Source organism: Lepidochelys kempii, chromosome 1 (genome assembly GCF_965140285.1).
Source record: "Lepidochelys kempii isolate rLepKem1 chromosome 1, rLepKem1.hap1, whole genome shotgun sequence".
Classification (NCBI taxonomy): domain Eukaryota; kingdom Metazoa; phylum Chordata; order Testudines; family Cheloniidae; genus Lepidochelys; species Lepidochelys kempii.
The window spans coordinates 232,470,170-232,497,734 of record NC_136380.1 but is presented as its reverse complement, the minus strand read 5'-3'; the positions used below and the strand labels follow the sequence as shown (position 1 = coordinate 232,497,734).

Here is a 27,565-nt window from a genome sequence, read left to right as displayed (position 1 = left end):
TTCAAAAGAAGAACCCTGTAGTGCCTGGATCCATTAATATGTATGTGCTTTAACCTGGATGGTGAAACAGTGGTGTACTGTTTAAGCTACACCTCCTGGTAGTCATACTGTTCTTAACAGTTTCAACCCCCATCCTCTATTTTTCTGTTCAAGGTAGTCTTGTATTTAACTGGAGCAGCAGATAGTTTGACACTGTCATTCTCACTGCTGAGTCATCTCCAGCCTATGTCACTCACAGTTCTGTTGGGGACACTGGGGCATGGCCACAGGGTAACTTGAGGAGATGGAAGACCACAAGTGTCGATGAAGCCCCCTCACACTAGGCCCAAGTGTCCTTGGCCCCCCCTCCCGCCTGGAGGCACTCGCAGCAGCTCTGCGTACTAGGCCCAAGTGTCCTTCCCTCCCCCCCCCGACTGGAGGCACTCACAGCAGTTATGCTGAGGATCTGCAACAATATGTTGCAGAGTCAGACTGCCTGAAACAAAGCAAGGCCAAACAGGGCAGATATGGAAGAACAATGCTGAATAAAGCAGCTTTATGTATGGTTTAAGAAATGATACAGAGCACAAGGGCACTAGCTGGGAATTGGATTGGCTGGCTATATGGATACTTAGGGCAGCTTGCTATTGGATAAGTATGCTGGGAAAAAGGATGTATAAAAACCTGTGTAACTTCCTACTCGGTGTGCAGGATTTGAGATTTTATTCTCCCTGTACCTTTTTGCAGCTGCAAATAAACTTTTCTGCTTCTCCACCCTGTTGTGATTATTGGGTGTAGCACACCGGGTAGCGAACCAACTCCAGGTGTTGTTTAGCCTCTCGGCACTGAGTGCCGGCAACAGTTCAAAGGTTTTCTTTTAAAGCAGCAACCTTGACCTCCACATTGGCAAACACCTGGTGCTTACACTTCCATTTAGCATCAATGCATTCTTCCAAAGCAACAAAACCCTTTTTTGGGAGAAGCAGGGGACTACAAAACTGTGTATGAAGTAACTTCTGGAGGCAAGTTCTAATGCTGCAAGTTTCCGGATGATAGAGGCAGAGCATGTACTGGAGACTGAGGCTAAATCGTCTACATTACCGCTTAAAGGGACATAAGTTACATCGCTCAGGGATGTAAAAAAATCACCCCCTGAGCGACATAACTTACATCTACTTAACGCAGTATCTACACCACCCTACGGCAGGGGGAGATGGTCTCCCGTGGACATAGCTTTTGCCTCTCTTGATGTGCATTAATTGAGTCAAGGGGAGAGGGCTCTCCCATTGATTTATTGAGTCTTCACCAGACCTGCTAAATTGATGCTGATACACCAATTGCAGTGGCGCTGATTTAGTGTGGTAGTGAAGACAAGCCCTGAGAGGTTGCAGTCGGTAAACCATCTGCAACGTCACCTGCCTGAAATACTAATATAGGTCTGCAAAAAGCTTTAAAATGCTTGTGGTTGCTTAATATACTCAGGAGGTTTTTGCATCCATCCCATGGCATATCCACAAAGCCACCTAAGAAACACAAATGTCTTCTTCAGAAAAAGTTTTTACAAACTTTTTAAGGGCAAATTCCTATCTGAAAGACCCAATACTGGCCATGGGACACCTCTGCCAAACAGCTTATTGTCCAAACACGAGCATGGCAACAGATACCATACCCAAAAAACCCTTTGTACATTCCAGTTTCAAATCTCTCTCTAGAGGTCTGCTGTCCTTGACTAACTGAAAATGTCTACCCCTTACTAGCCTCTGTTGCCTATACAGGAAGGGTACAATTCATTCCTGTACCTTGCACAAAGCGTATGCACCATTTAAGCCTCAAAATAGGCTTAAAGTGGAATTTAAGCAGAGCACAGATCTTGCATGGACCTCCTGCACAGATGTGAATTTCTCCCGGTCTGAACATTTGCTACTGTAGATTATCTGGAAGTAGAGGATGAGGAAGTGACTGCTTATTGTCTGTCAATCCAGGCCCTTCATGCTGGGTTACAAGAGCCAAGTGGTCAGTTGAAGATGGTGGGTCCAATCAGCCACACCAGGATCACGCTTTTGGAATACAAGAATACAAATACCATTTATTCGGAAACACAACCATCGAACAGCTTGGGAAAGGCTGCAGTCCAAGCAGTTTTATTTAGGGTTCAGTAAGAGATCTGCCATTTGACGTCTGTCACGTTTTGAGAAGGCTGTTTCTGTCAACATCGCTGCCTTCCATGGAGCCTGAATGTCTCTGGTTACATTTTTTATTGGCATTTTTCCCAGGGCCACCAATGCATTGTAGTTAGGATGGTGCGCCAGGCCTCTCTCAAACCCGAGAAGGAGCTATGTGCAAGTGTCACAGGGCAAACGTGCCCCATCCCCTTTTTGGGTGGGGTAAGGGTTGTTATAGCCCCTCAGCTAAGTTTGCATGATCACCCTTAGTCTTGGGGTAGTGTGGCCTAGGGGCCAAAGTCAAATATGGCTGCCCTCTCCCTGAGGGCCGTGTGGCCCAACTGCCAGAGTCAAATATGGCTGCCCTCCTTAGCAGGGCTGGGGGGCCCAATGGCCATACTCAGGGAAATGAGCAGCCACCTAGGGATGGGTGGGAGCTGGGATAGGGGGTCCCAGCCCATGGCCCTGGCAGCAGCAAGTGTGCTTGCCACTGAGTCAGTGGGGATCCAACCAAAACACGCTGATGCCACCCAGCCCAGTGACTAGTCCCCCTGGGCTACTTCCTACCTTGTTCCCTGCTGTGGTGGTCTAGGCGTCTCTCAGCTCCTCAGCCTGTGCAGCTCCCAGCAGTTCCAACCCTCCTTCGGCGTCTGCCTGGGACTTGGCGCCTCTGGCTTTCGTGGTCTGGGGCTTCAGCAGCTCTCTGGCTGGAGCCTGTGACATGAATCCTCCCTCCTTGGTAGTCAGCCCCAACTGAGCCGAGCTGCTCCTTTTTATACCTGGTTTTGAGCCGGAGCATGCCCAGCAGGGCTGAGGGGGCGTGGCCTCTTCGGCCTACAGGCTGGAGTTAACCCGTGCAGAATCAGTGTGGGACAAGCGTGCCCCTTCACAGCAAGGCTATGAAGAGCCAGGTGCTGCTTGCATACCACAAATTGAGCATCAACAAGCATCTTCCCTAGATCGCTCTCATGTTGGCCTCTTAAGGTATCTTGGTAAATCAAAGTTGCAGTGTTCAGACTGTCGATTCTACAGTTGAGCATGTTTTGGTGTGTATGTATGTACCATACAGACAGAGCCAAAGGGAAAGGTTCCAGGGCATTATGGAAGGCTCGTTTCTTTTCTCCGGCATTCAGTTAATTTGTTGCTTGTTTATAGTTGCTTTGCGTCTCACCTAACAGGTGGCCTATTAACGTTTCTTGGCAACAATTATAGTAGCAATATTTTCAGGTTTTACACCATTTATGTGTGTGGCAAATGTAATTTGTGGGTTTAAAATATTTGTAATTAGAGTGCTTGCTGCAGCTAGTGCAGTGATAAACAATATGGAAATATATAAACATGAATAATTCAATAAATGTACCCTTACAATGGATTTGCTTCTCTCTCTACTCTCGTTGTCGCCCTGTGGTCTTTGATTGCAAACCTAGGACTGCTAATCCTGGAAGCTGGCAGATTGTACAGCTGTGCACCTGCTGGGAAATTAAGGTGAATCAGAGTAAACTAAAGTCATTTTCTCTAACATAGAAAGGCATTCTATCATGTCAGCTTTTCCAATCCAGATATGCATGCTCTCAACTGCTCCCCCTACAATAAACACTCCACCCAGCCCTCAGATAACAATTACAAGCTATTACGTATCTCTATTTCTCTCTGTATTTTTGTTAACACCATCAGCTGAACTGATAACATGTTGCTTGTCTATGAAGTCCAACTATGCATACAATATGACGGGCTCTAAATTAGCTGTTCCCATTCCTGAAAGAGATCTTAGCGTTATCATCATGGATAATTCTCTGAAAACATCTGTTCAATGTGCAGCAGCAGTCAAAAAAGCTAACAGAATGTTAGGAACCATTAGGAAAGGGATAGCTAATAAAACAAAAAATATCATAATGCCACCATATAAATCCGTAGTACGCCCACACCTTGTATACTACACACAGTTCTGGTTCCCCCAGCTCAAAAAAGGCATATTAGAAGTGGAAAAGGTACAGAGAAGGGCAACAAAAATTAGTATAGGAGTGGAACAGCTTCCAGAGGAGGAGAAATTAAAAAGACCAGGACTGTGCAGCTTAGAAAAGAGAAGAGTAACAGGGTGTATGGTAGAGGTCTATACAATCATGACTGGTGTGGAGAAAGTGATTAAGGCAGTGATATTTTTCCCTTCACATAACAAAAGCGCTAGGGGTCACCCAATGAAATGAATAGACAACAGGTTTAAAACAAACATAAGTAAATACTTCTTGACACAACGCACAGTCAACCCGTGGAACTTGTTGCCAGGGGATGTTGTGAAGCCAAAAGTATAACTGAGTTCAGAAAAGAATTAGATAAGTTCATGGAGGTTAGGTCCATCAATGGCTATTAGCCAAGACAGTCAGGGACACTACCTCATGCCCTGGGTGTCCCTAAACTGCCAGCTGCCAGAAGCTGGGCCTGGATGACAGGGGATGGATCACTTGATAATTGCCCTGTTCTGTTCAGTCCCTCTGAAGCACCTGGCACTGGCCACTGTCAAAGATAGGATGCTTGGCTAGATGGACCATTAGTCTGACCCAGTGTGGCCATTTTTATGTTCTTGAAAAGTCCAGCCTCCTCTTGATCTAGTTTCAATAATTTGTCCAAGCTATATGGTGACTTTCAGTGACTCGGACTGTACATGCTGTGCTCCAGACCCTAAGTGTATGTCTACACTGATTAGACATCTGTGTCTGGCCTGTGCCAGCTGACTCGGGCTCATGGGGCTTGGGCTGCAGTGCTGTTTAATTGCGACATAGACATTCCAGCTCAGGCTGCAGCCTGAACACTCGGACCCTTCTACCTTACAAGGTCCTAGAACCTGGGCTCCAGCCCAAGCCTGCATGTCTACACCACAATTAAACAGCCCTGCAACCCAAGCCCCATAGCCCAGGCCAGCCGCAGGTTTTCAATTGCCATGTAGACATACCCTCAGGGAAGGATGCTGACTTCCAGCACCTTGTGGCGGACACAGAATGGAATGAGGTCACTCAGCGCCATAATTTTCAGCACAGTCTTAATGATCACATTAAGGATGAGCTGGCTTAGGAAAAGCCTCCGGCTAGCCTGGATACTTTTATCAATCTGTGCATTAAACTTGACAGCTGTCTATCTGAACGCTGCCAAGAAAGGAGAGTGACACGCCAAACCATGCCAGTTTTGACAGCCCCAACCAATAAATGTCCTGTCCCCACACCACAGCTCAAACCCATGCAGGTCAACATGAGCTGGAATGCCAGAGGGGAGAAGGCTTGATGCCAGGCAGGGGTCTCTGTCTCTATTATGGATAACCTGAGCATTTTGCTTTGTCCTGCCTGTGGAAGGCCCAACCCACACCTCGATTGGGCAATGCTCTGGCCATGAGAGAAGGGTCTGGGATGGGTGGATTTTCCTCCCTTCATTTTGACATGCAGAGCCTGCACCTCTCCACAGGGCCTCTCGTGGAGTCCAACCAGTGGCCCTTCTCCATGTTCTGCTTTATCTGCACGCCCTGCCATGCAGAAAGTCAGTCTAGAAGTGCTGGTCAATTCTGGCACCTCTAGTAACTTTATGGACTTGAAGTTCGCCCGAGCACATGGGATCCCGACACAGCACAAGGCCATTCCTGATCTTGTGGACTCCACTGACGGGTCCCTCCTCTCATCAGGCCCAGTCATATGAGAGACAGCACCCTTGGAAGTCCAACCATCAGAGCCATTGCAAAACCCTGCAGTTAGGCCTGGTTTGCTCCCCACCTTTCCTGGTCATTCTTGGCATCTCCTGGCTTGCTACACATGATCTGCATGTTCACTGGGAGTGGGCAAAATCTGGTTTTTCTCATCATTTTGCTGTCAGTCTTGTCTCCCCAAACCCAGTTCCGTGCCAGAGGCCATCATTAATTTAAACCTGAGGAACCCCAGCATGCGGGGAATTCTGGAATAGTGGGGATCATGTCAGGCAAACCTCTGTCAGCACCTCAGTTCCCCCAGTAGCCCAGGCTGTACTGATGAAGTAAAGGGGTTTGGCAGAGGTGGTCAATAAGAAGAAGGATGATACATTGCTGCCACACCACTGCTACAATACCCCATTGACAACCAGCCAGGACCCAAGGTTCCTTTTGGACATATCTAATCCCTACCAGAGCTTGAGCTGCAGGCACCCCCAGAATACTTCTGAGAGAATCTGGAAATGTTCATCTGCCCATCCATGTCTCTGGCAAGCGCTCCAATATTCTTTGTGACCCCAAAAAAAAAACAACCCAGCTTCCTGCACCCCTGCATAGACTATCCAGCATCAAATAAGGTAAACATCCAGAGTCAATACCCTCTGCCACTCAACACTGAGCTCTTTGAGAGACTTCACTCTGCTAAGATCTTTATCAAGCTGGACCTCCATGGTGCTTATAATGTGGTCCACATTGAGGAATGGGATGAGTGGAAGACTTCCATACCTGACAGGACACTCTGAGTATTTGGTAATGCTCTTCAGATTGTATAATGCCCCTCTTATGTTGCAACATTTCATCAGTGATACTTTTAGAGACATGTTGGATCAGTTCATCATGCTCTACCTTGACAATATCCTCATCTTCTCTGAGAACCCTCCACAACCAACATGCATGCCGTGTCTTGGAAAGGCTCCTAGAATCACCTTTATGCCTAGTTGGAGAAGTGTAAATTTGACCAGAGCACAATTGAGTTCCTGAGGTACATTGTTTTCCCTGAAGGGCTGACAGTGGAGCCAAATAAGTTACCTGCCATCTCCAAGTGGGCACTCCTGAGGGATGGGTGACGAGTACAACGATTCCTTGGTTTTGCCAACTTTTACTAGCATTTTATCAAGGGGTTTTCCCACCCTGTAGCCCCTACGATGGTGCTCCTCTGGGAGTCCGGTTTGTCTGGTCTCCTGAGACTCAAGCCACCTTTGACCAGCTAAAGAGAGCTTTCACCACAGCTCCCATCCTCATCTAGCCAGCCCTCTTCTCTCTCCATCTGGCCTGATACTGACTGCAAGTATTACAGGGCGGGGCTAGGTGGGCCCAAAGGCTCTCTTTAACCCCTTCTGTGCTGGTGGATGATTTCTCTGCTTCACCACAAAGGGTTCAAGAAAAAAACCCACCTGAACTGAATTTTCGTAAATTTCCTTCTACCCAAAATGAACTTTTGTGCTGAGCCCAAGCAAGCAAAACTCAATCCAAAACAAAATGTGAGTCAGAAAGTTAGAACGACCAAAAATGTGAGATTAAAATTGGTAGTGTAACCCAACTGGAACTATAGATTTTGTTACTAGTGGGAAATAAAAAATAGATAGGGCCAAATTCTGGTACTCCTGCTTATACTAAGTAGTACCTTGCTCTGCAAATCGCCCCACTGATTTCAATTGTCCCATGTGATTCACCGAGTAAGAGATTATCCAACATGCATAAGAGTGGCAGAATCTGGGCCATGGAATTACCTTGTTCACCACTGGACTGGAGGGCATGGATCTGCGTTCATGTTGCGCTCTCCGTCAGTACCTGGCCTGGGCAAGCTAATGATCCAGCCACTGGGCCAAATTTGGTGATGAATCCTGGTCACGTGCCACCTGACGAACATTGCGCACACGCTGAGAAGACCACTGTAATCATAGATTCACAGATTTAAAGGCTGGAAGGGACTATGACATAACTCAGAATAGAGAATTTCCCTTAGTACTTCCTGCATCAAGCCCAATAGCTAGAGGATCTCTTTTTTAGAAAGCTACCAAGAAAATAAAATGCAGCTACTCAAGAGTGCACAGAAACACTCTTATAGCCATAGGAGGAGTTTAAGTAATAGAAGGGTAATGGACCGACTTGGAATTTTCCCATAATACTCCTGCACTTGGGGGAATTTTTCATAGATTTTTGAGGCCAGAAGGGACCATTAGATTATGTAGTCTGACCTGCTGTCTAGCACAGACCATAGACTTTCAGCCACTTACTCTTGTACTGAGCCCAATAACTTGTGTTTGACTAACGCGTATCTTCCAGAAGGGCATCCAGGCTTGATCTGATGACATGAAAAGATGGAGAACCCACCACGTCCCTTGGTAGGTTGTTCCAATGATTAATTACCCTCACTGTTAAAAATTATAATGTAATCAGGAACTTGTTTACCCAAGATGTTGCCTTATCCACTAGACAAACTTTAATGGACTGTTCCTATCCAATGTACTGTAAAGCAGCAAAGTTCCTTCACAAAGAATAGTCTTTAAGTATAAATTGGATCGTGAGAGACATAATTCATATAAGACCTTAATTTTGCCAGGGGGTCTGATTAGTTCAAGATACAGATGGAATCTAAAAGTATAAGACCAAAGAGTGCATGTTATCATTTGTTCTAAAAACTCTTATGTGAAAACCCACGCAATGTGTGCTGATGGCTTATGTTTTACAGCAGAGTTTTTAGTTACCCTTTGGAAGCTATGACCGAGAAATGCCCCCATAAGATATCACAGATGGTTCTTTCCATGGACTGTTTGGCAGACATGCAGGAAAATTACACTGGAAAGTTGGCTCTCAGCGGGGCTTTGTACTAAGGCGTTAATGTATGGGTGGTAATGCTTCATAATGACATGATTTAAAAAAAATTATTTGTCAAATTATAAACCCAGTCGCAAGCTGGAAGCGTGAAATTTCACATCTTTATGAAAATGAAAGAGATGAACTAACAGATGTCACTGAAACTGGAGTGCGGCATCACACATTTAAATATAGCTCTTCTGACACATCCTTACTTGGCCACAAGAGTGCACTGTTGCCAGTGAAATGATGTAAAGCAAATTAACTAGCAATAACAACGAGGAGTCCTTGTTGCAGCTTAGAGACTAACAAATTTATTTGGGCATAAGCTTTCGTGGGCTAAAACCCACTTCATCATGATTCTCACTGAGGGGTGGGCAGGGAAACTGAGGAGAGAGCAGGGAAAGGGGCTAGTACAACCCCCGCCCCAGGTTCCAGTCTCCATCCCAGGGCCCAATCCCACAAGTGCCCCAAAGATTCTCGCTGCCTGCCTCCACTTGTAGGGCATCAATAGGTCCATAGCCTCTGGGAAGGAGAAGATCCTGTGATCCTTGAAACACATGCAGCTGGTGGAGAAAAAAAAAGGGACAGTGGTATTTAAAAAGACACATTTTATAGAATAATGGGTACACTCTTTCACGGTAAACCTTGCTGTTAACATTACATACATAGCACATGTGCTTTCGTTCCAAGGTCGCATTTTGCCTCCCCCCACCGCGTGGCTAGCCCCTCCCCGTGGCTAACAGCGGGGAACATTTCTGTTCAGGCACAGGCAAACAGCCCAGCAGGAACGGACACCTCTGAATGTCCCCTTAAGAAAAGCACCCTATTTCAACCAGGTGACCATGAATGAGATCACTCTCCTGAGGATAACACAGAGAGATAAAGAACGGATGTTGTTTGAATGCCAGCAAACATACACTGCAATGCTTTGTTCTACAGTGATTCCTGAGTACATGCTACTGGCCTGGAGTGGTAAAGTGTCCTACCATGGTGGACGGAATAAGGCTGCCTTCCCCAGAAACCTTTTGCAAAGGCTTTGGGAGTACATCCAGGAGAGCCGCGAATGCCAGGGCAAATTAATCATTAAACATGCTTACTTTTAAACCATGTATACTATTTTAAAAGGTACACTCACCAGAGGTCCCTTCTCCGCCTGGCGGGTCGAGGAGGTAGCCTTGGGTGGGTTCGGGGGGGTACTGGCTCCAGGTCCAGGGTGAGAAACAGTTCCTGGCTGTCGGGAAAAGTGGTTTCTCCGCTGGCTTGCTGTGAGCTATCTACAACTTCATCATCATCATCATCATCTTCCTTGTCCCCAAAACCTGCTTCTGTGTTGCCTCCATCTCCTTTGAAGGAGTCAAACAACATGGTTGGGGTAGTGGTGGCTGAACCCCCTAAAATGGCATGCAGCTCATCATAGAAGCAGCATGTTTGGGGCTCTGACCCGGAGCAGCCGTTTGCCTCTCTGGTTTTCTGGTAGGCTTGCCTCAGCTCCTTAAGTTTCATGCAGCACTGCTTCGGATCCCTATTATGGCCTCTGTCCTTCATGCCCTGGGAGATTTTGACAAATGTTTTGGTATTTCGAAAACTGGAACGGAGTTCTGATAGCATGGATTCCTCTCCCCATATAGCGATCAGATCCCGTACCTCCCATTCGGTCCATGCTGGAGCTCTTTTGCGATTTTGGGACTCCATCATGGTCACCTCTGCTGATGAGCTCTGCACTCACCTGCAGCTTGCCACGCTGGCCAAACTTTTGAAATTCAAAAGTTCGCGGGCCTTTTCCTGTCTACCTGGCCAGTGCATCTGAGTTGAGAGTGCTGTGCAGAGCGGTCACAATAGAGCACTCTGGGATAGCTCCCAGAGGCCAATACCATCTAATTGCGTCCACAGTACACCAATTTTGACCCGGCAAGGCCGATTTCAGCGTTAATCCCCTTGTCGGGATGGAGTAAGGAAATCGATTTTAAGAGCCCTTTAAGTTGAAAAAAAGGGCTTCGTTGTATGGATGGGTGCAGGGTTAAATCGACTTAACGCTGCTAAATTCGACCTCAATTCCTAGTGTAGACCAGGGCTCAGTCAGGCTCACAGGCATATTCTTCTTCCCCTCATCTGCCATGGGGTGAGGGAGCTGCTGATGGGATGGGGACAGTCTCTTTTCTTTAACCCTTTCAGGCACAGAGGGAAGCTGGCTTTCTTCCCCTTGTTCCTCCATGTGGCAATGGGAACTGGTGAGAGCCGTGCAACTGCCTACACTATTGAAAAGCCTGGATGACACCATCCTCTTGGCTGACACCAGCCCCTGCCTGCACGTACTATCTCAGCCATGAGAGAGGGGAAAAAAAGACTTGAAACAGCTTTTAATCAAGACGGGTCCCAAATTTAAAGTGAACCAAAACAATGAGCTCAAGAATTATCTTCTTTGGGGGCCTGCCTGGACAGGCTCCATCTGTTTAGAGCTCTTCTATTCTATTTAATGTCACATTAATGTCGCATCTGCCAGGATTGGGGTATCCACAGCCAAAAGTCTTGAGATTTTGGAGGTGGTACGGAGGCTGGAGAAATCCCCTCAAAGCCAAAGATTGAGGCAATATTTTGTATGCCTCCAAGTGGTGCAACAAACACAGGTACGGCTCAGGGCAAAGGCAGATTTAAGCCAGAGCACACAGCTAGGGGGATTCTGGACTGATCAGGGAACAAAACAGCTGAGTGTAAATCATGATATTGTTGTATGAAATATTGTTGTAGCCAGGTCAGTCCCAGACTATCAGAGAGGTGAGGTGGGTGAGGTAATAGCTTTTAGTGAACCAAATTCTGTTCTTGAGAGAGCCCAGCTTTTGAGCTACACAGAGCTCTTCTCAGGTCTGGGACTGAAGGAGAGCTTTGTGTAGCTCAAAAGCATGGGTCTCTCATAAACAGAAATTGGGCCACTAAAAGATATTACCTCACTCACCTTATCTCTCGTGTAAATAGGGTTGCCAACTTTCTAATGGCACAAAACCAAACACCCCTGCCCTGCCCCAAGGCCCTGTCCCTGCCCTTTCTCTGAGACTCCGCCCCCACTCACTCCACACCCCCCGTCGCTCGCTCTCCCCCACCCTCACTCACTTTCACCGAGCTGGGGCAGAGGGTTGGGGTGCAGGAGGGGCATGAGGGCTCCAGCTGGGGGCACAGGGCCTGGGATGGGGCTGGGGATGAGGGGTTTGGGGTGTAGAAGAGGGCTCCGGGCTGGAGTAGGGATGTGGGAGGGGGTGAGGGCTCTGGGCTGGGGGTGCGGGCTCCAGGTGAAGCCAGAAATGAGGGGTTCAGAGTGCAGGAGAGGGCTCCAGGCTGGGACAGGAGGTTGGGATGGGAGGTTGAGGACTTCGGCTGGGGGTGCAGGCTCTGGGATGGGACCAGGAATAAGGGGTTTGGAGTGCAGGAGGGGACTCCAGGCTGGGGCCAAGGGGTTCAGGCTCTGGGGTGGGGCTGGGGATGAGGGGTTTGGGGTAAAGGAGGGGGCTCCGGGATGGGGCAGAGGGTTGGGCTGTGGGGTGATGGTGCGGGCTCTGGAAGGGATTTTTGGGTGCGGGAGGGGACTCTGGGATGGGGCAGGGGGTTCGGGGTTCGGGAGGGGGTTTGGGCTGCGAGGTTCCAGCAGCGCTTACCGCGGCTCCCAGGAAGTGGCTGCCAGGTCCCTGCAGCCCTAATGCAGCTAGGGAGGCTCCGTTTGCTGCCCTCATGCCAATGGGAGCTGCAGAGCCGGCACTAGGGGTGGGGGCAAAGCGCAGAGCCAGAGCCACATGCGCCTAGGAGCCAGAAGGACATGGCGGCCGCTTCCAGGAGCCACGTGGAGCTAGGGCAGGCAGGGAGCCTGCCTTAGTCCCGGGCCCCTGTGGTGGTGCTGACCGGAGCCACCAGGGTCCTTTTTCGATTGGGTGTTCCGGTTGAAAACCGGAGCCTGGCAACCCTATATGTAAATTAGGCAGCCTCACAGCTGCTCTGGCCTATGCAGTGTCTATGCCAGGGAAATTCCACTGCAGGTAGGCAGTATTATGTCTCTCATACACTGTCATAACAGAGGATGCAGGCTGCCACAGAGGGCACCAAGAGTCAGGCAAAATTGGGTGGGTACTCTTGGGAAGCATCTGGTCTTCAGCACATTCTTCAGTCCAGGAGAAGAAGCTGGGTATATCTGGACCCTCTCAATGCTCTTTGTGCCTCTCTGCATTACTCCATTCAGTACTCCCATTTACCCGCTCATTTCTGCCTCATGTTAGTAATGACTGGGATGGTGCCCCCGGTGGCTGTTTTGGGTGTTCGCATCACAGAGTGCCAGCAACCTTCAGGCAACTGGCAGCAGGAATCCACTAAAATCTACCCTTGTCTCCACTGGAACAACATTACATGTGTGCTTTAGTGTGGTAAGCTGCCAAAAAGCTCTCTCTGCCTTACCAAGAATTACCAGCTCAAGCCAAGCCTCAGGATGTCTTCAACTCTTTCAGGTAAGAAATTACATTCTGTTCAGGTTCTTATCCCGCACCCATCCCCATGGTATCTTGGCACTTTCCAGGGATGTATGGTGTGACATGACTAGCATTGTATAATATATACAAGTAACATTATTATTACTGTTATTTTGAAATCATTGATTTAAAAAAATAGCCAAGGTGGGCCAATGAGTTCAGCTTTAAAAAATGACAAGAATATTACATGTATATAGCACCTGTTGTCCACAAGGATACCAAAGTGCCTTACAGACTTGATACACTAATCTACCAGAATATAGGCTCACAACTCTTTGGAGCAGGAGGTGCTGAATACTATGGCCAAAGGAAACTACAAAGGGAATTTTCAGAAGGCAAAATATAATTACCCATGTAGGCCGATTTTAATAAAAAGAAAAGGCAATCGTGCCTCCTTTTAGCAAAACTTTGGATAAAATGGAAGGAATCTTTTTATTTTTAACAGTAAATAGACCAGATCTTTAGCTGCTGTAAACTGGTGTAGCTCTGCACTGAAATCAACAGAGCTATCCTGATTTGCTGCTGCTGTTGCGGATCTGTCCTTTCAGACTCATTCCTGGAAACACTCTACTCTAATCTGGCTGGATAGAACATCCTGATGTTTCATCAATTTGCAAGAAAACTGCTGCCAGGACAGACACACATTCTGGCAGCGTTGATGAAAAAGAAAATTACTCTAAATCTCATTAACATACTTCATGTTATCCAAGTTGATTTGAAAAGCGTTTCCTAGGCTCCTCCGCTCAAAGAAACATTTTTTTCCTAGGAAGCGTCATTACTGCTTGCACTGTATTTGCAGACCAATTTTCTTTCAGAATAAAAAAGCAAACTGCAGTATGGATTACTGTAGGGATGATAGAAATTAGAGATGGAAACGACCCCTGAGGTCATTCTTGCCATTCCCTTCCAGTGCATGACTGTTCCCTACACTCAGTGCTTTGTCCTCTCTGGTTTGAAATGACTCATTGATAAGGTTTCCACCACTTCCTTTGGGAGATTATTCCACAGCCTACTCAACTTCAATGTTAGGATGTTTTTCTTGATATTCAGCCTAAATGTTTCTCTGTTCTGTTTCCTCCCTTTACCCTTAGTTACGGCTGGACCCACCCTAAACAATTTCTTTCCCTCCTTGGGTCCATATCATGTTTGTGCATATCAGGAAAAAATGTGGACAGGTTGCATTCTAGCTAGCAGAAATTAGGGTAAAGGTTCTGCCATGACGCTGTCATCAGGAGCACTGTGGGGGAGGAAGTAACGTCACACTGGTCGCTCATGTGTTTTGTGCACTCTGGGTTCAATCTACCACTCACTGTAATTAATCAGAGTTTATCCAGTAACTTCAAGGGGTACTGGATCAGGCTTTCTGTTAGAGAAGTGGGCCTTACAGAAAGGTGTAGCCAAGGCCAATTCCCTCCCACCATGCACTATCCTCCATAAACAGCATAAAACAAGCAAAGAGACAGCAGTGGAAAGGTGCCTAAGGCTCAACAAACCTGGTCAGCCTCCTCCTGGCCCTGGCTAAAGTGGCCATCTATAAAACCAGGGTGAGGAGGTTGGCCGATGGAGTCTCCTGTGACTGTGGGGCCTATTTCCGATCCTCCGTCCATTCATGTATCCGGGCAGAGTTCCTCTGGGCAGCGTCCACTGACTCCCTTGACGCCTTCGAGGAGCAGTGGGCGCTGTCCGGGGTTCTCTGCTCGGTGTCCCTGTCCAGTTCCCGTTTGACCCTTTGACCGCACTCCTGTCCCTGTTGTTCATTAGTTGTCCCCCATAATTATTTGGTTTTCCAGGTCCTGTGGACCCCCTCTTAGGCTGGGGGGGATCCTTTAGTACTTCCTGGATCCCAATAAGGCTCAATAATGAGCTAGTTTCCCCCACTCTGCACTTGAGAATGTCTTAGGACATGTCTACACTTACCTCCGTAGCGATCGATCCAAAGGGGGTTGTTTTATCGTGTCTAGTGAAGACGAGATAAATCGAGCCCCAGTGCTTTCCTGTCGACTCTGGTACTCCAAGGGGGCAAGAAGCACAGGTAGAGTCGACAGGGGAGCGTCAGCAGTCGACCTACCGCAGTGAAGACACCACGGTGAATAGATCTAAGTACATCATTTCAGCTACGTTATTCACCCCCAGTGTAGACCAGGCCTTACTGTAGCACCTACAAGCTCTAGCCATGGACCAGGAGGCACTGCACTAGGTGCTACACAAACATAGAGGAAAAAGATGGTCCCTGCCCCAAAGAGCTTACAGTCTAAGTAGCCAACAGAGGCGCTGTCCTAGAGTCGCTGCTGGAGCTGAACGAAACTCAGCAATTGCAAACTGTACTTCACTGTGTTATTAGCTATGCTTTGCATGAGAAATGAACATGGTTGTAAAATGGTACCAGAGGCCACCTTGTAGGGATTAACTGGGTCTGTCCTGTCACTCTCTTCTTGACTCTCCTTTCCTTTCCTTTGCAGTAGCCTGTACTCTCTGTAGTAAGAACAGCACCAGGTAGTAAGTGTTTCCAGGTTCTGGCGCTTTGCAAGTAAGCAGATGTATTTTATTATAAAAAGTAGGAAGTTTTATGAGAAAAGACAAAATAAATCCCTCTAGATGAAATAATATATATTTTTAGAAATCATTTTCCAAGGCATTATTTATACATTGTAATAATAATTACTGAACAATAAAGATTTTAAAATTATGTTTATTGATTTCCATAAGACAGTAGTAATTTGACAGACCAAAAAAAGGCCAGACAAACCAGAGACTGTGAATACAGCATAATGAAAAGTACAGCGCAAGCAGATGTGACTTGAAGGCTGGGCACCAAACTTTTTCTTGATGTCTTTTGTGGAATTAACAAGGCATTCAAGTGGCTCACTCTGCACTACGGAAGTAGAGCAGGTTCTCTTTGATTAGCAGCTAAGCCAGTTTCCCAAAAATGGGTATCATATTTGAAAATGATTATGGGAAACCTGTCTCTAGGTCCTTTTTTCCAATTGCATTCATGCATCAATGCCTCAGTGTACAGGGTCTGATCCTGAGAGGTGCTCAGCACCTGCAATTCCCACTGATTTCAACATCAGCTCAGCATTTCCCAGCATCTGGCAAGAGGGTTTACTATGGTAAGGACAAACTCAGTGTTTAATGTTTATAAAAGGTAATAATAAGAAATGTTAATTGGCATGAAATAGCTGTTTCCTGATAGGTTGTGAGCCATGAACCTATGAAGATCATTGGTTATATGGAACTGGGAATCCTGGGATAGGTGTGGCTCTCTGATAATGTTCGGATAGATTGTTCTCTCCCAAGGTAAAACCCATGGGATTGAGCTCAGGAGAAGAAATTTCCATGAGCATCAAGTCACAGAGATCCCTCTACATTGTTCTATCAGGAGAAAGGAACTCCACAGAATATATAATATACAGCCTGGGGACTGTGTTACCTTTTCAGGAATCTCCGTAAGGTCAGACAGGGGATGACTGGTGTCACCACAGTCATGAGCCACCAACTCCTCCCCTAGCCCGCACCAGCCCCTCCTCTCCCCTGCATGGATCCTGGTCCTACAAAGCATCTTCTGAGGGTCCCTGGGGATGGACAGTGCTATTGAACTGCTTGAGTCCCCCCCATCCTTGGAGATCTGTTTGGGTCCTGTCCCTGAATAGATAACAGAGGATGAGCTGGGCTTTAGAATTAATATAGAACTTTTTGACATTCAAAATACTTTACAAACAAATAATTAAGACACCCTACTCCCTGTGAGGTGGGTAAGTAGCATTATCCCCATTTTACAGATGGGGAAATAGAGGCAAAAAGGGATAAAATGACTTGCCCAAGGCCACACAGAAAAATAAGTCTCAGAATCCCTGTGAAGGTTCAAGTAGAAATCCAACGAATGCTTGAAAAATGGATAACTGGTTTCTTTAATTCTCTTTGGTTCTGAGGCCCAAGACTTCATTCTGCAATGGGCTACTTTTCTTCATCTGCCTTGTATAATGCCAACAGACCCAGGTAATTTGTGGGCAGGATTGAACCTGGGACCACTGAAGCTTAGTGCATGAACCTCTACTGAATAAGCTAAAAGCCACATGGCTAATAGCCAAGGCTGTAGCAGACTCATCAATCCATAGCTGGGCTAGCTGCCACTAGAGGGGAACAAAGTGCCACACCAAGCAGGCATGGATTACACCCATGCAACTGCTCCTCCCAGACTCATCTGGGTATCCTCTCTGGGGCCTTCAAAGTAGGCCACCTTGTGAGACTCAGGGAGGTAAAATCTGAGGACCCAGATGCAAGTGGCTTAGAAAAATCTGACTTCAGAGGAAGAACGGGACCGGGAACTCATCACGTTATCCCAGACAATTTCAGCTGACTTTCCCCTCACCTCTGGGGGGTCCCAACTCACAGCTTGTGAACCTCTCTTCTTTGATTAAAAAATGAGGAGTACTTGTGGCACCTTAGAGACTAACACATTTATTTGGGCATAAACTTTCATGGGCTAAAACCCACTTCATCAGATGCATACAGTGGAAAATACAGTAGGAAGATATATATACACAGAAAACATGAAAAAATGGGTGTTGCCAGCTGTAACAAGACCAATTAATTAGGTGGGCTATTATCAGCAGGAGAAAAAAACCTTTTGTAGTGATAATCAGGATGGCCCATTTCAAGCAGTTGACAAGAAGGTGTGAGTAACAGTGTGTGGTGGGGGAATTAGCATGGGGAAATAGTTTTTACTCTGTGTAATGACCCATCCACTCCCAGTCTTTATTCAAGCCTAATTTAATGGTGTCCAGTTTGCACAGATTAACCATTACAATCTAAAGAGCCAGTAGGTCAGCATTGCTCCCCTGGGGATGCAGCCTCCAACTTCACAAACTCTTCCTTCATTTTCCACCATCTAGTAAACAGGAAACCAGACACTGCTCCTCTACGTCAGGCAATATCTTGCCACCAGGCTACTGAGAAAGGCTCTGGAAGGCTGTTTTTGGTGGGAGTTATTAATATATTCATAATTTGTGATTTTCTAATCCAGGCAGTGGGAAAATATCCCCAAATTTAGGTTAGATTTTAAAACAGTATACAAGAGATGGATGTCTGTGGAAGAAGTTTTGGGTAAGTTTCTCCCTGTTTTCACTGGAGATGGAAATGAAATGAAATTTGAATCCAAATATGCCAAATTTTGAGGACATTTGGATCTATATATGGATCCAAAATTTTAAAGCAGACTCCTATCCTTGTAATTGGCTGAATCAAAAGCCAGCATGTTAACATTCCCAAATCTGAAGCAAGTTAGGATCTGTCTTTTGCATCTAAAACTCATCTTTAGTTAACATGAATACTGTCCTGGGAGTAGATTTGACCAATGGAATCTTCTTACCAGGGCAGTCACAGTCTATCCTGTTTTGCCTACCCTGTTTTGATTCCATTATAGTATGATCATTACCCACTGCTGGCCTCGAGGACACCTTTGTGGGCCAACTTTGCCTAACCATTTTCATATATCAGCTGCCTCCACTGGATTTGATAGCTGTGTAAAAGGGGGGAAATAAATCATCACAGTATAAGAAATATTACATTGCAGATACTTTTAAACATCTTTTTCCCCTGTGCAACCAAAATAGGTGGTTATTTTTTAAAGGTATTTGCTTTGGTAGTTAAATGTTTCCCCCCCTTTAAAACACTGAATGATTATATAAATAATATGTAAAACATTATATATAGTATACACTCTCTCTATAATGTTTTACATATTATATACACCCTATTATCAGTCATTCCAAATATATAATCAATAAAAATGTAATGATAATAGTCAGTGAAACAAACTTTCTGGTACATATCAGTCTACATGGAAACAACATTTAAATTCTATAGTGTCACTCAACAACCTCGTCTCCTCATTCCCTGAAGCAATGACCCACATATTACTATTTTTGCTGCAGAGCATTAAGGAGCTCCCCCACCCTCCTCGTACACACACTCCTATTCATAGATCCTGTGTTAAGTGTTAGAGAAAGTGGTGGGTGTAAAAGAAGTCAGGGTTGGTAGACTGAAGATGTAAGGTGAATTGACAAAGTACTTCTGTAGAGCAGAGCCAGTGGGTGCAGGAGAACCTACGTACATCACTCCACCTAAATTAGGCTGCAAAAGAAAAACAAGATTCCTGGTAAGTTTTAGAGGTAGAGTAAGTGCATATAGTATTAAACCAATACTCTCTAAATTGCCCTTATTTAGTTAATTTAATTTTTCTTTCCCCTTAATGTTTGAAGGGCTCATGAATGGTGTAGGAGACTGAAGTCTTAGTTAGCCACAGAACGGATAGAGTAGCAATGCAAATATTCGCCATGGCAGTCAGCTGACCTGGAGAGATTATTCAACTGTCCATTCAGTTGCTGATCCTTCTGCTGAGAGTGCCGCAAGGGAGCCAGTTGGGAGGATTGTGTGAGTTCTGTGCACATTTGTTCACTAGGAACTGGACGAAGACCACCAACTCATTCACATTTTAGTCACTAGTGTTCTGAGAGAAATTCTGTGCAGCATCTTAGAAGTAATATTGGTAAATCTTAGTCTTTACCAATTCTTTGAGCCACCCAGTAACTCCCCTAGCTCCTTTCTTATAAAAGTGACACTAGACAATGGAATAAGTTGAAGGTCAATAGTTCAAAAGCCATTAGGCAAAATAATAATATATTATTAATATTAGTGGGTGACAAAAGTGACTAATAATTTTAGATATCTTAGAGAGACCTCATTTTCAGAAGGTGATGAGTGCCCATCTTTTGAAAATCAGACTCCTCTGAAGCGTCTCCAGATGAGTCCCCCAACACGGAGGCATCCAAAAAATCACTAGTCAATTTGAAAATTATTAATAAATATCGCAAAAACTAAAATGATCTGAACTGGGGAAAAACAATGGCATGTTTAAATGTACCAATATATTAAACTCTAACAAGATTATATATCAAATTAATGTATTGTTTTCCATACTGAAACTGGAAGGGGAACCGACATTTCTGCCAAAATTTTGTGCCAAGAGGCTGATATCATCATGACCTTGTAATCTATAACTGAACACCAGCTTCCAGTCAGTATACAAATATACCAATGACAAAGCCAAGGTGGCTAAGAAGCATTCTTTGATTGTTGCTTTAAATAATTATTTGGAAATTTAAAACCTAATTCTTGGACCCCTGAAAACAGGTGTGAAATCATTACAGTGATGGTGCTAATGCTAGAGCACTCACTAGGCATAGGATATAGAGCCTTGATTCAAACCCTGTTGAGGTCAATAGGAGTTCTTATATAGGCTTTGTGCTCAGGCTCTGTGTTCATTATTAGCAATAATGTTTGCAGACTTATACTGTGCTTCTTATTAGAAAGATTCCAAAAACCCCATCAGAGGCATGTTCTGTCCTTGGCTGTGCACATGTGGCTCCAATAGATTTCCAGAGGACAGGTCTGCATACACAAGGCAGAATATGGCTTTAAGTGATTGCCAGTCCCTGAGAAGCACTGCTTCTAACCTAGTGTACATACAACACATTCAGACCAACTTCAGCTCTCCACTATTTACTTAAAATGCACACTGTAAGAAACACAGATTTTTCACATCTGAAAAAATCTTGGTCACATGTCACTTTTTTGTACATACAGAGATGGGAGCTGAGTCAAGGACAGCTGCATGATCGCCTGGGAAAAAACATCCTCTGGAGGAATAAGAAAGAAATTGTATTTTGAAAGGAGGTGACCTAGTGGTTAGAGAAGATGAGTAGGTGTCAGGTGGAATCCTGAGGGCTATAACTGGCTCTGCCATTGATTTGCTGTGTGACCTTGGGAAAGTAGCACAATTTCTCTGTGCCTCAGTTTAATAATATCTAATTCATAAGGGCGTTTGTGAGACTAATTGTTAATTAATCTTGTTCCAGTGGTTTGAGATCCTCATATGAAAGGGGCAAAGAATTATTATTATAATCTGATCCCCAGGTCTGGTTATGTTTATGATCAATTACCTACCGGGATTAAAAAAAACAGTAACCAACAAACCTAAAACAAAACCACCCATTGGCAGGTATCTTGACATGCAGCTAATCTTTCATGGTCCCTTTCAGATATAGAATATTTTTAGACACAAACACACCTATTACATAACATTATAGAGTGGAAAGTATTCTCTTTTGTGAAATGTGCATCTTTTTATGTTGGGCTGTGGAATCCAAGACTGAATTTAGAAACATTGGAATTCTAATAGCAAGGCGAACCATTTGTCCAGCTAGTCCAGTATCCCATAGATGAGAGTGGCCAGTACCACTCCAGATGCTTCAAAGAAGGGTACAAGAAACACTATAGTGGACAATTATGGAATAACATCCTCATAGGATAGCTCTTGGCCTCAAATGCATATTGTAGAAATGCGTTCCTAAGATTAATTATGCATTGAGTGGAAGAGTTTCCTTTTATTTGTTTTTAATTTTAATTTTATTTAATGTCCCTTTGTTTCCTATATCAGGAGAAAGGGTAAATAGGAACACACAATTTACCTTCTCTATACCATAATTTATCTTGTCTCTCTCATGTTTCCTTTTATACATTTCTAAACCACAGTCCTAATCTTTTCAATTTAAAAGTTCTCATCTAATCATCTAAATTACCATCTCTGGACACATTTATTTCTGCAGTATTTTTTTTTTTAGATAAGATGACCAGGACTGAATACAGTATTCTAGCTGTGGTCATAACTTTGGTTTATCTACGAATGAAACCATAGCACTCTTGATTTAAAGAAAGTAACTAAGAAAGAAGTGTTTAAACAATAAACACCAGGAAAACACTGGAAATGGTTATTTGTATTTAACTATTTGTCTCATCTACATGGAGCAGTAGTGTAGATTGCGGGAGTGTGATTTCTGAAGTGCACTAACGCGTTGCAAATTAATTGATCTGTGTAGACCTAGATGGTGTGCACTAACAGTTCCTTAGTGTGCTTTAACATAGTGCTGTTTGAAACAGTGTTATGCTTATGTGCACTAAGGAATATTACAAAGAGATTACTCATTACACTGTATTACAAATAGAAAGCCCCCAAACAACTAGTTTTTGGACATCTACATAAAACTCAAAATTGCTAAAAATAACCCATCCCAAATGAAATTAATAAACCTCCCAAAATAGAATTCCTATTATTTTCTATCCACTTCCTTATATGTCCTAACATGATTTACCTTTTCGACTGCTGCTGTGCATTAAGCAGAGATTTTCACTGAGCTGCCACAACAATGACTAAGTATTTTTCCTGACTGGTTACAATTAATTTAGAACTCAGCAATGGTTAAGGGCAGTTAACTTATTCCTTCCAAAGTTCATTATCTTGCATTTGACAACAGTAAATTTCATCTGCTATCATAATGTCTGTCTGCCTACATTTGTTAGATCCTTCTGAAATTCTTCAGTCTTCTCTAGTTTCATCTGGGCTAAATTATTGTGTCATCTGCAAAGGTAGTCACCTTATTGCTCTCCCTCTTTTCCATTTCATTAATAAACACCACGTTGTAGTACACAGATCCTTCAGGCACTCCACTGTTAATCTTTCACCACAGTAAAAATTTACTATTTAATCTGCATTTTGTTTTCTAACTCTTCATCAATTTCTAACAGTACTTTACCTGTACTTTAATATATGTCTTACAATATGACCTAATAACAACTCAGAGGTATTGTATGGGAATACTTTTCAGTTAAATTCACAATGACATCACTTTTCATTTAAGCAAAAATTGACCCTGATGAGAGCCTCATGCCATTTAGATAAGATGCTTTTTAAATATTTCTAAGATTGGGTTGTACCAGACTCCATCCTTAAAATGACTGTGTCAAAGAGCACCATCAAAGCATCAGGCTGATGTTTCAAGATCATTATATTGTCACACAATACACTCAAAGAATAGTTCTGACATCTGCTGCAATTAGTAGATCACTCGTGCATACTTGGCTCCTTGCATCGGTGCTATATGTACTCCCTAGGAGTGCGTGTGGTGATGCATAGTGGAGTACACCCTGGGGAGGTAACCCAGTGTACAACCTGCCATCACCCACAACATTGCCAAAATGTCCCAAAAAGCAATGTATAGGTGGCAGAAAAGAGCTGTGCAGGGGTGACTGGGAGCAAGGGGTCAAGTTCCCGTCGTGCACCCTTTTCCATTCCATAGTTTTCACACCTTTTTTAAAATCCCACAATCCCATGTGGCGCTGTTCATCCTCTCTGACAGAAACATGGAGCCTTCGCAGCTCTGCACTATTACATCAACCGTGGCTTCAATGCTGTGCAGTGAGGTGTTGTTACTGCATCGCTGTAATGGTGTGCTTACAGCAGCGAGAGACAAATTTGAGTGTAGACACACGCACAACTAGGTTGACACAAGGTGACTTACATTGACCTAACTTCACAGTGTAGACCAGGTTTCAGTACTCCTAGCTCTAATGACCTCACTAAGGCCACTTGGCAGTGGGATAAGAGTAGGCTATAATCACAATGATATGGCTCACCTCCAAATTAAGATGTCAGGAAAAAGCCATTAGGGTAATTCTTGTAAAACTTGGGGTAACAGACATCAGCTTGATTGATGGATCTGACGCTGTAGAATAATTATCTCACTCTCCTGCCCAGTGGAGGAATCTACATGGACTACAAAAAGAACACAAAGGGACTTTCCATCAACAGATTGATGGATCTGATAGAATAATTATCTCACTCTCCTGCCCAGTGGAGGAATCTACATGGACTACAAAAAGAACACAAAGGGACTTTCCACAGGAGTAATTGCTCAGAGCAAATTGGCAGCTTTAAAAGGGAATCAGGTGGATTGCCTTTCTTCATTTTAGATTAAGGTTAAGAATGGAGTAGTCACCCTTTTATTAAATCTCTACGTGATAATGAACTGAAGGTAATGTATTCACAAAGATGATAACATCTTACATTACAGTTATGTAGACGCTTTTCATCGCAAAGGACCCCAAAGTACTTTACAAGCTATGGCTCAATCCTACAAAGTGTGGAGAACCTCCTGAGTGGAGAAAAGGACCTGGAATTCCCATGGGAATTGTGGTACCCCCACCCTCCACACCACCCAGGAGGTGGTCAGCACTTTGCAGGATCAGTCCTTTATAAATGCAACACCTTGTATGAGATAGTAAGAACAGAAGACTAGGTTCCAGATCCTCAGCTCGTGTAAATAAATTGCAGCCATTTACATCAGCTGAGAATTTGGTCCTAGGAGTCAGATTGCTGGATTTTATTCTCAGCTCTGCCACATGATCACTGGGCAATTCATTTAAACTCTCTGTGCCTCAGTTTCTCCATTTGTAAAATGGGGATTGTCACAAGGTGGCACTGCCCCCTTATGAAGGAAGAGGCCAGTGCATCTGTGACTGGTCCGCTGACTCCCAGTTGGGCTATATTGGAAGGAACATGGACAAATCAGGAAAGTGATTGAGAGAACAAACATGGGGCTTTCGCTGCACCCTAGAAAAGAGATACTGGCTACAAGTCAGGATGCCTGGGTCGTGGGAGAAGGAGACTCTGGAACAAGAGAAAGACCCAGGGGAGTGCCCCTGCGGCAACTATCCTGGGCAAAGGGCAGGAAGCTGGGAAAGAATCCAAGAGGGACATGAGATTTTATTAAGCCCAGGGTGGGTGGACATTGTTATTCCATTGTTTCAAGGAAGACTAGAGCCTGAAGAAAGTCAAGAGTGAAAAAGGTGACAGAGCATGAGGTGGTTTGAGTTACAGTATGGCACTTGAGTTTAAATCCTTGAGCCAGGTAATAATGAATTATCCCATAACGAGGGATCCTCTGCCCAGGATAGTGTTTGAGGAGTATTTGCAGTGACCTGGAGAAGGGGGGAAACTGAGACTGGGCACCTGCAGGCACCTTCCTGCCCGGAGGAGGCACTGGCAAGGGGCCTGACAAGTAACAGGGTTATTAATACTTCACAGAGTGATGTTAGGCTACAAACGTTCAATTCTTTTGTAATGCATAAATGTGTTAGTTTGCTTTTGTTTTGTCTTTAAGGATGACATTTTTAATCTCATCTGTTATCAATTACACTATACTCTTTTTACAACTCCTGTTGTATGCTAAACCTTGAGTGTAATGGAGAAGCTGCAAAGGAATGTAATTAAATTAGGAATCTTCTAACAGGCTGAGAATACATTGTAATTAGGTCCAAGCTGTGAAGTTCAGGAGCCTGCTACTGCTTCCATTGACTGAAGATGAAATGTCAATTCCACATCTGAATTTTCTCCAGTGTTCTGAGTTACAGAGTGAGCATCTGCAAAGTTTGGATCTGGAGCTGATCTTCTTTGATTTCGTGAGTGTTCTTACCTGGGGCTTTGGTTCAGGCTAGGGCTGTCAAGCAATTAAAAAAATTAATCACAATTAATCACACTGTTAAACAATAACAGAATACCATTTATTTTTGGATGTTTTCTACATTTTCAAATATATTGATTTCAATTACAACACAGAATACGAAGTGTACAGTGCTCACTTTATATTTATTTTTGATTACAAGTATTTGCACTATAAAAACCCCCAAAAGAAATAGTATTTTTCAATTCACCTAATAAAAGTACTGTAATGCAATCTCTTTATCATGAAAGTTGAATTTACAAATGTAGAATTATGTACAAAAATAACTGCATTCAAAAATAAAACAATGTAAACTTTTAGAGCTTGCAAGTCCACTCAGTCCTACTTCTTGTTCAGCCAATCACTCAGACAAACAAGTTTGTTTACATTTGCAGGAGATAATACTACCCGCTTCTTGTTTACAATGTCACATGAAAGTGAGAACAGGTGTTGGCATGGCAGTGTTGTAGCCGGCATTGCAAGATATTTACGTGCCAGATGTGCTAAAGATTCATAAAAAGAAAAGGAGTACTTGTGGCACCTTAGAGACTAACAAAGATTCATGTGTCCCCTCATGATTCAACCACCATTCCAAGGGACATGCATCCATGCTGGTGACGGGTTCTGCTCGATAACAATCCAAAGCAGCGTGGACCGACGCATGTTCATTTTCATTATCTGAGTCAGATGCCACCAGCAGAAGACTGATTTTCTTTTTTGGTGGTTTGGGTTCTGTAGTTTCCGCATTGGAGTGTTGCTCTTTTAAGACTTCTGAAAGCATGCTCTGCACCTCGTCCCTCTCAGATTTTGAAAGGCACTTCAGATTCTTAAACCTTGGGTCGAGTGCTGTAGCTATCTTTAGAAATCTCACATTGGTACCCTCTTTGCATTTTGTCAGATCTTCAGTGAAAATGTTCTTAAAATGAACAACATGTGCTGGGCCATCATCCGAGACTTCTAGAACATGAAATATATGGCAGAATGCAGGTAAAACAGAGCAGGGGACATACAGTTCTCCCCCAAGGAGTTCAGTCACAAATTTAATTAACGCATTATTTTTTTAAGGAGTGTCATCACCATGGAAGCATGTCCTCTGGAATGGTGGCCGAAGCATGAAGGGGCATATGAACATTTAGCATATATGACACCTAAATACTTTGCAATGCCAGCTACAAAAGTTCCATGCAAATGCCTGTTCTCACTTTCAGGTGACATTGTAAATAGGAAGAGGGCAGCATTATCTCCTGTAAATGTAAACAAACTTGTTTGTCTTAGCAATAGGCTGAACAAGAAGTAGGACTGAGTGGACTTGTAGGCTCTGAAGTTTTACATTGTTTTGTTTTTGAGTGCAGCTATGTAACAAAAAAAATCTACATTTGTAAGTTACACTTTCACGACAAAGAGATTGCACTTCAGTACTTGTATCAGTTGAATTGAAAAATACGGTTTCTTTTGTTTATAATTTTTACAGTGAAAAATATTTGTAAGAAAAATAATAACGTAAAGTGAGCACTGTACACTTTGTATTCTGGGTTGTAATTGAGATAAATATATTTGAAAATGTAGAAAAACATCCAAAATATTTAATACATTTCAATTGGTATTCCATTGTTTAACAATGCAATTAAAACTGTGATTAATCACAATTAATTTTTTATTACGATTAATTTTTTTGAGTTAATCGTGTGAGTTAACTGTGATTAGTTGACAACCCTAATTCAGGCTCATTTTAGGGATCTTGATTTCTTATAAAGCAGCCTTGAGGTGGCATAGACTTTTAAAAATATAGCTTTGATTTTATTTTTATTAGAGCTGGTGAAAAATTTTCCATCTGTACTGTTTTTCATTGGAAAATTGGATTTTCAACTAATTTTTTTTCCCATGAAAAGTGTTAACTTCCTGTGGAAAATTTCAATATTTCATCAAAAAAACCCCAAACATTAAAATATTTTTTATTGAAAATGACACCCCAGTGCATCATGGAAA

The 27,565-nt window shown here is 43.9% G+C and overlaps 1 protein-coding gene across 12 annotated transcripts in view; it reads right to left on the bottom strand.

The window, feature by feature from the left end:
- Positions 1–15,925: 15,925 nt before the first annotated feature.
- Positions 15,926–27,565, bottom strand: part of LMNTD1 (lamin tail domain containing 1) — a 295,893-nt gene continuing 284,253 nt past the window's right edge. For 6 of the 12 annotated variants that reach the window (XM_073317668.2, XM_073317740.2, XM_073317751.2 and 3 more), the window contains one exon: positions 15,926–19,316. In XM_073317668.2, the coding sequence (XP_073173769.1) occupies positions 19,176–19,316 (141 nt within the window). In that variant the 3' untranslated portion in view covers positions 15,926–19,175. Of the gene's footprint in view, positions 19,317–23,714; positions 23,854–23,905; positions 23,951–27,565 lie in introns of those variants that run through there. The other 6 variants (XR_012155635.2, XR_013634835.1, XM_073317731.2 and 3 more) reach the window with 4 other exon arrangements.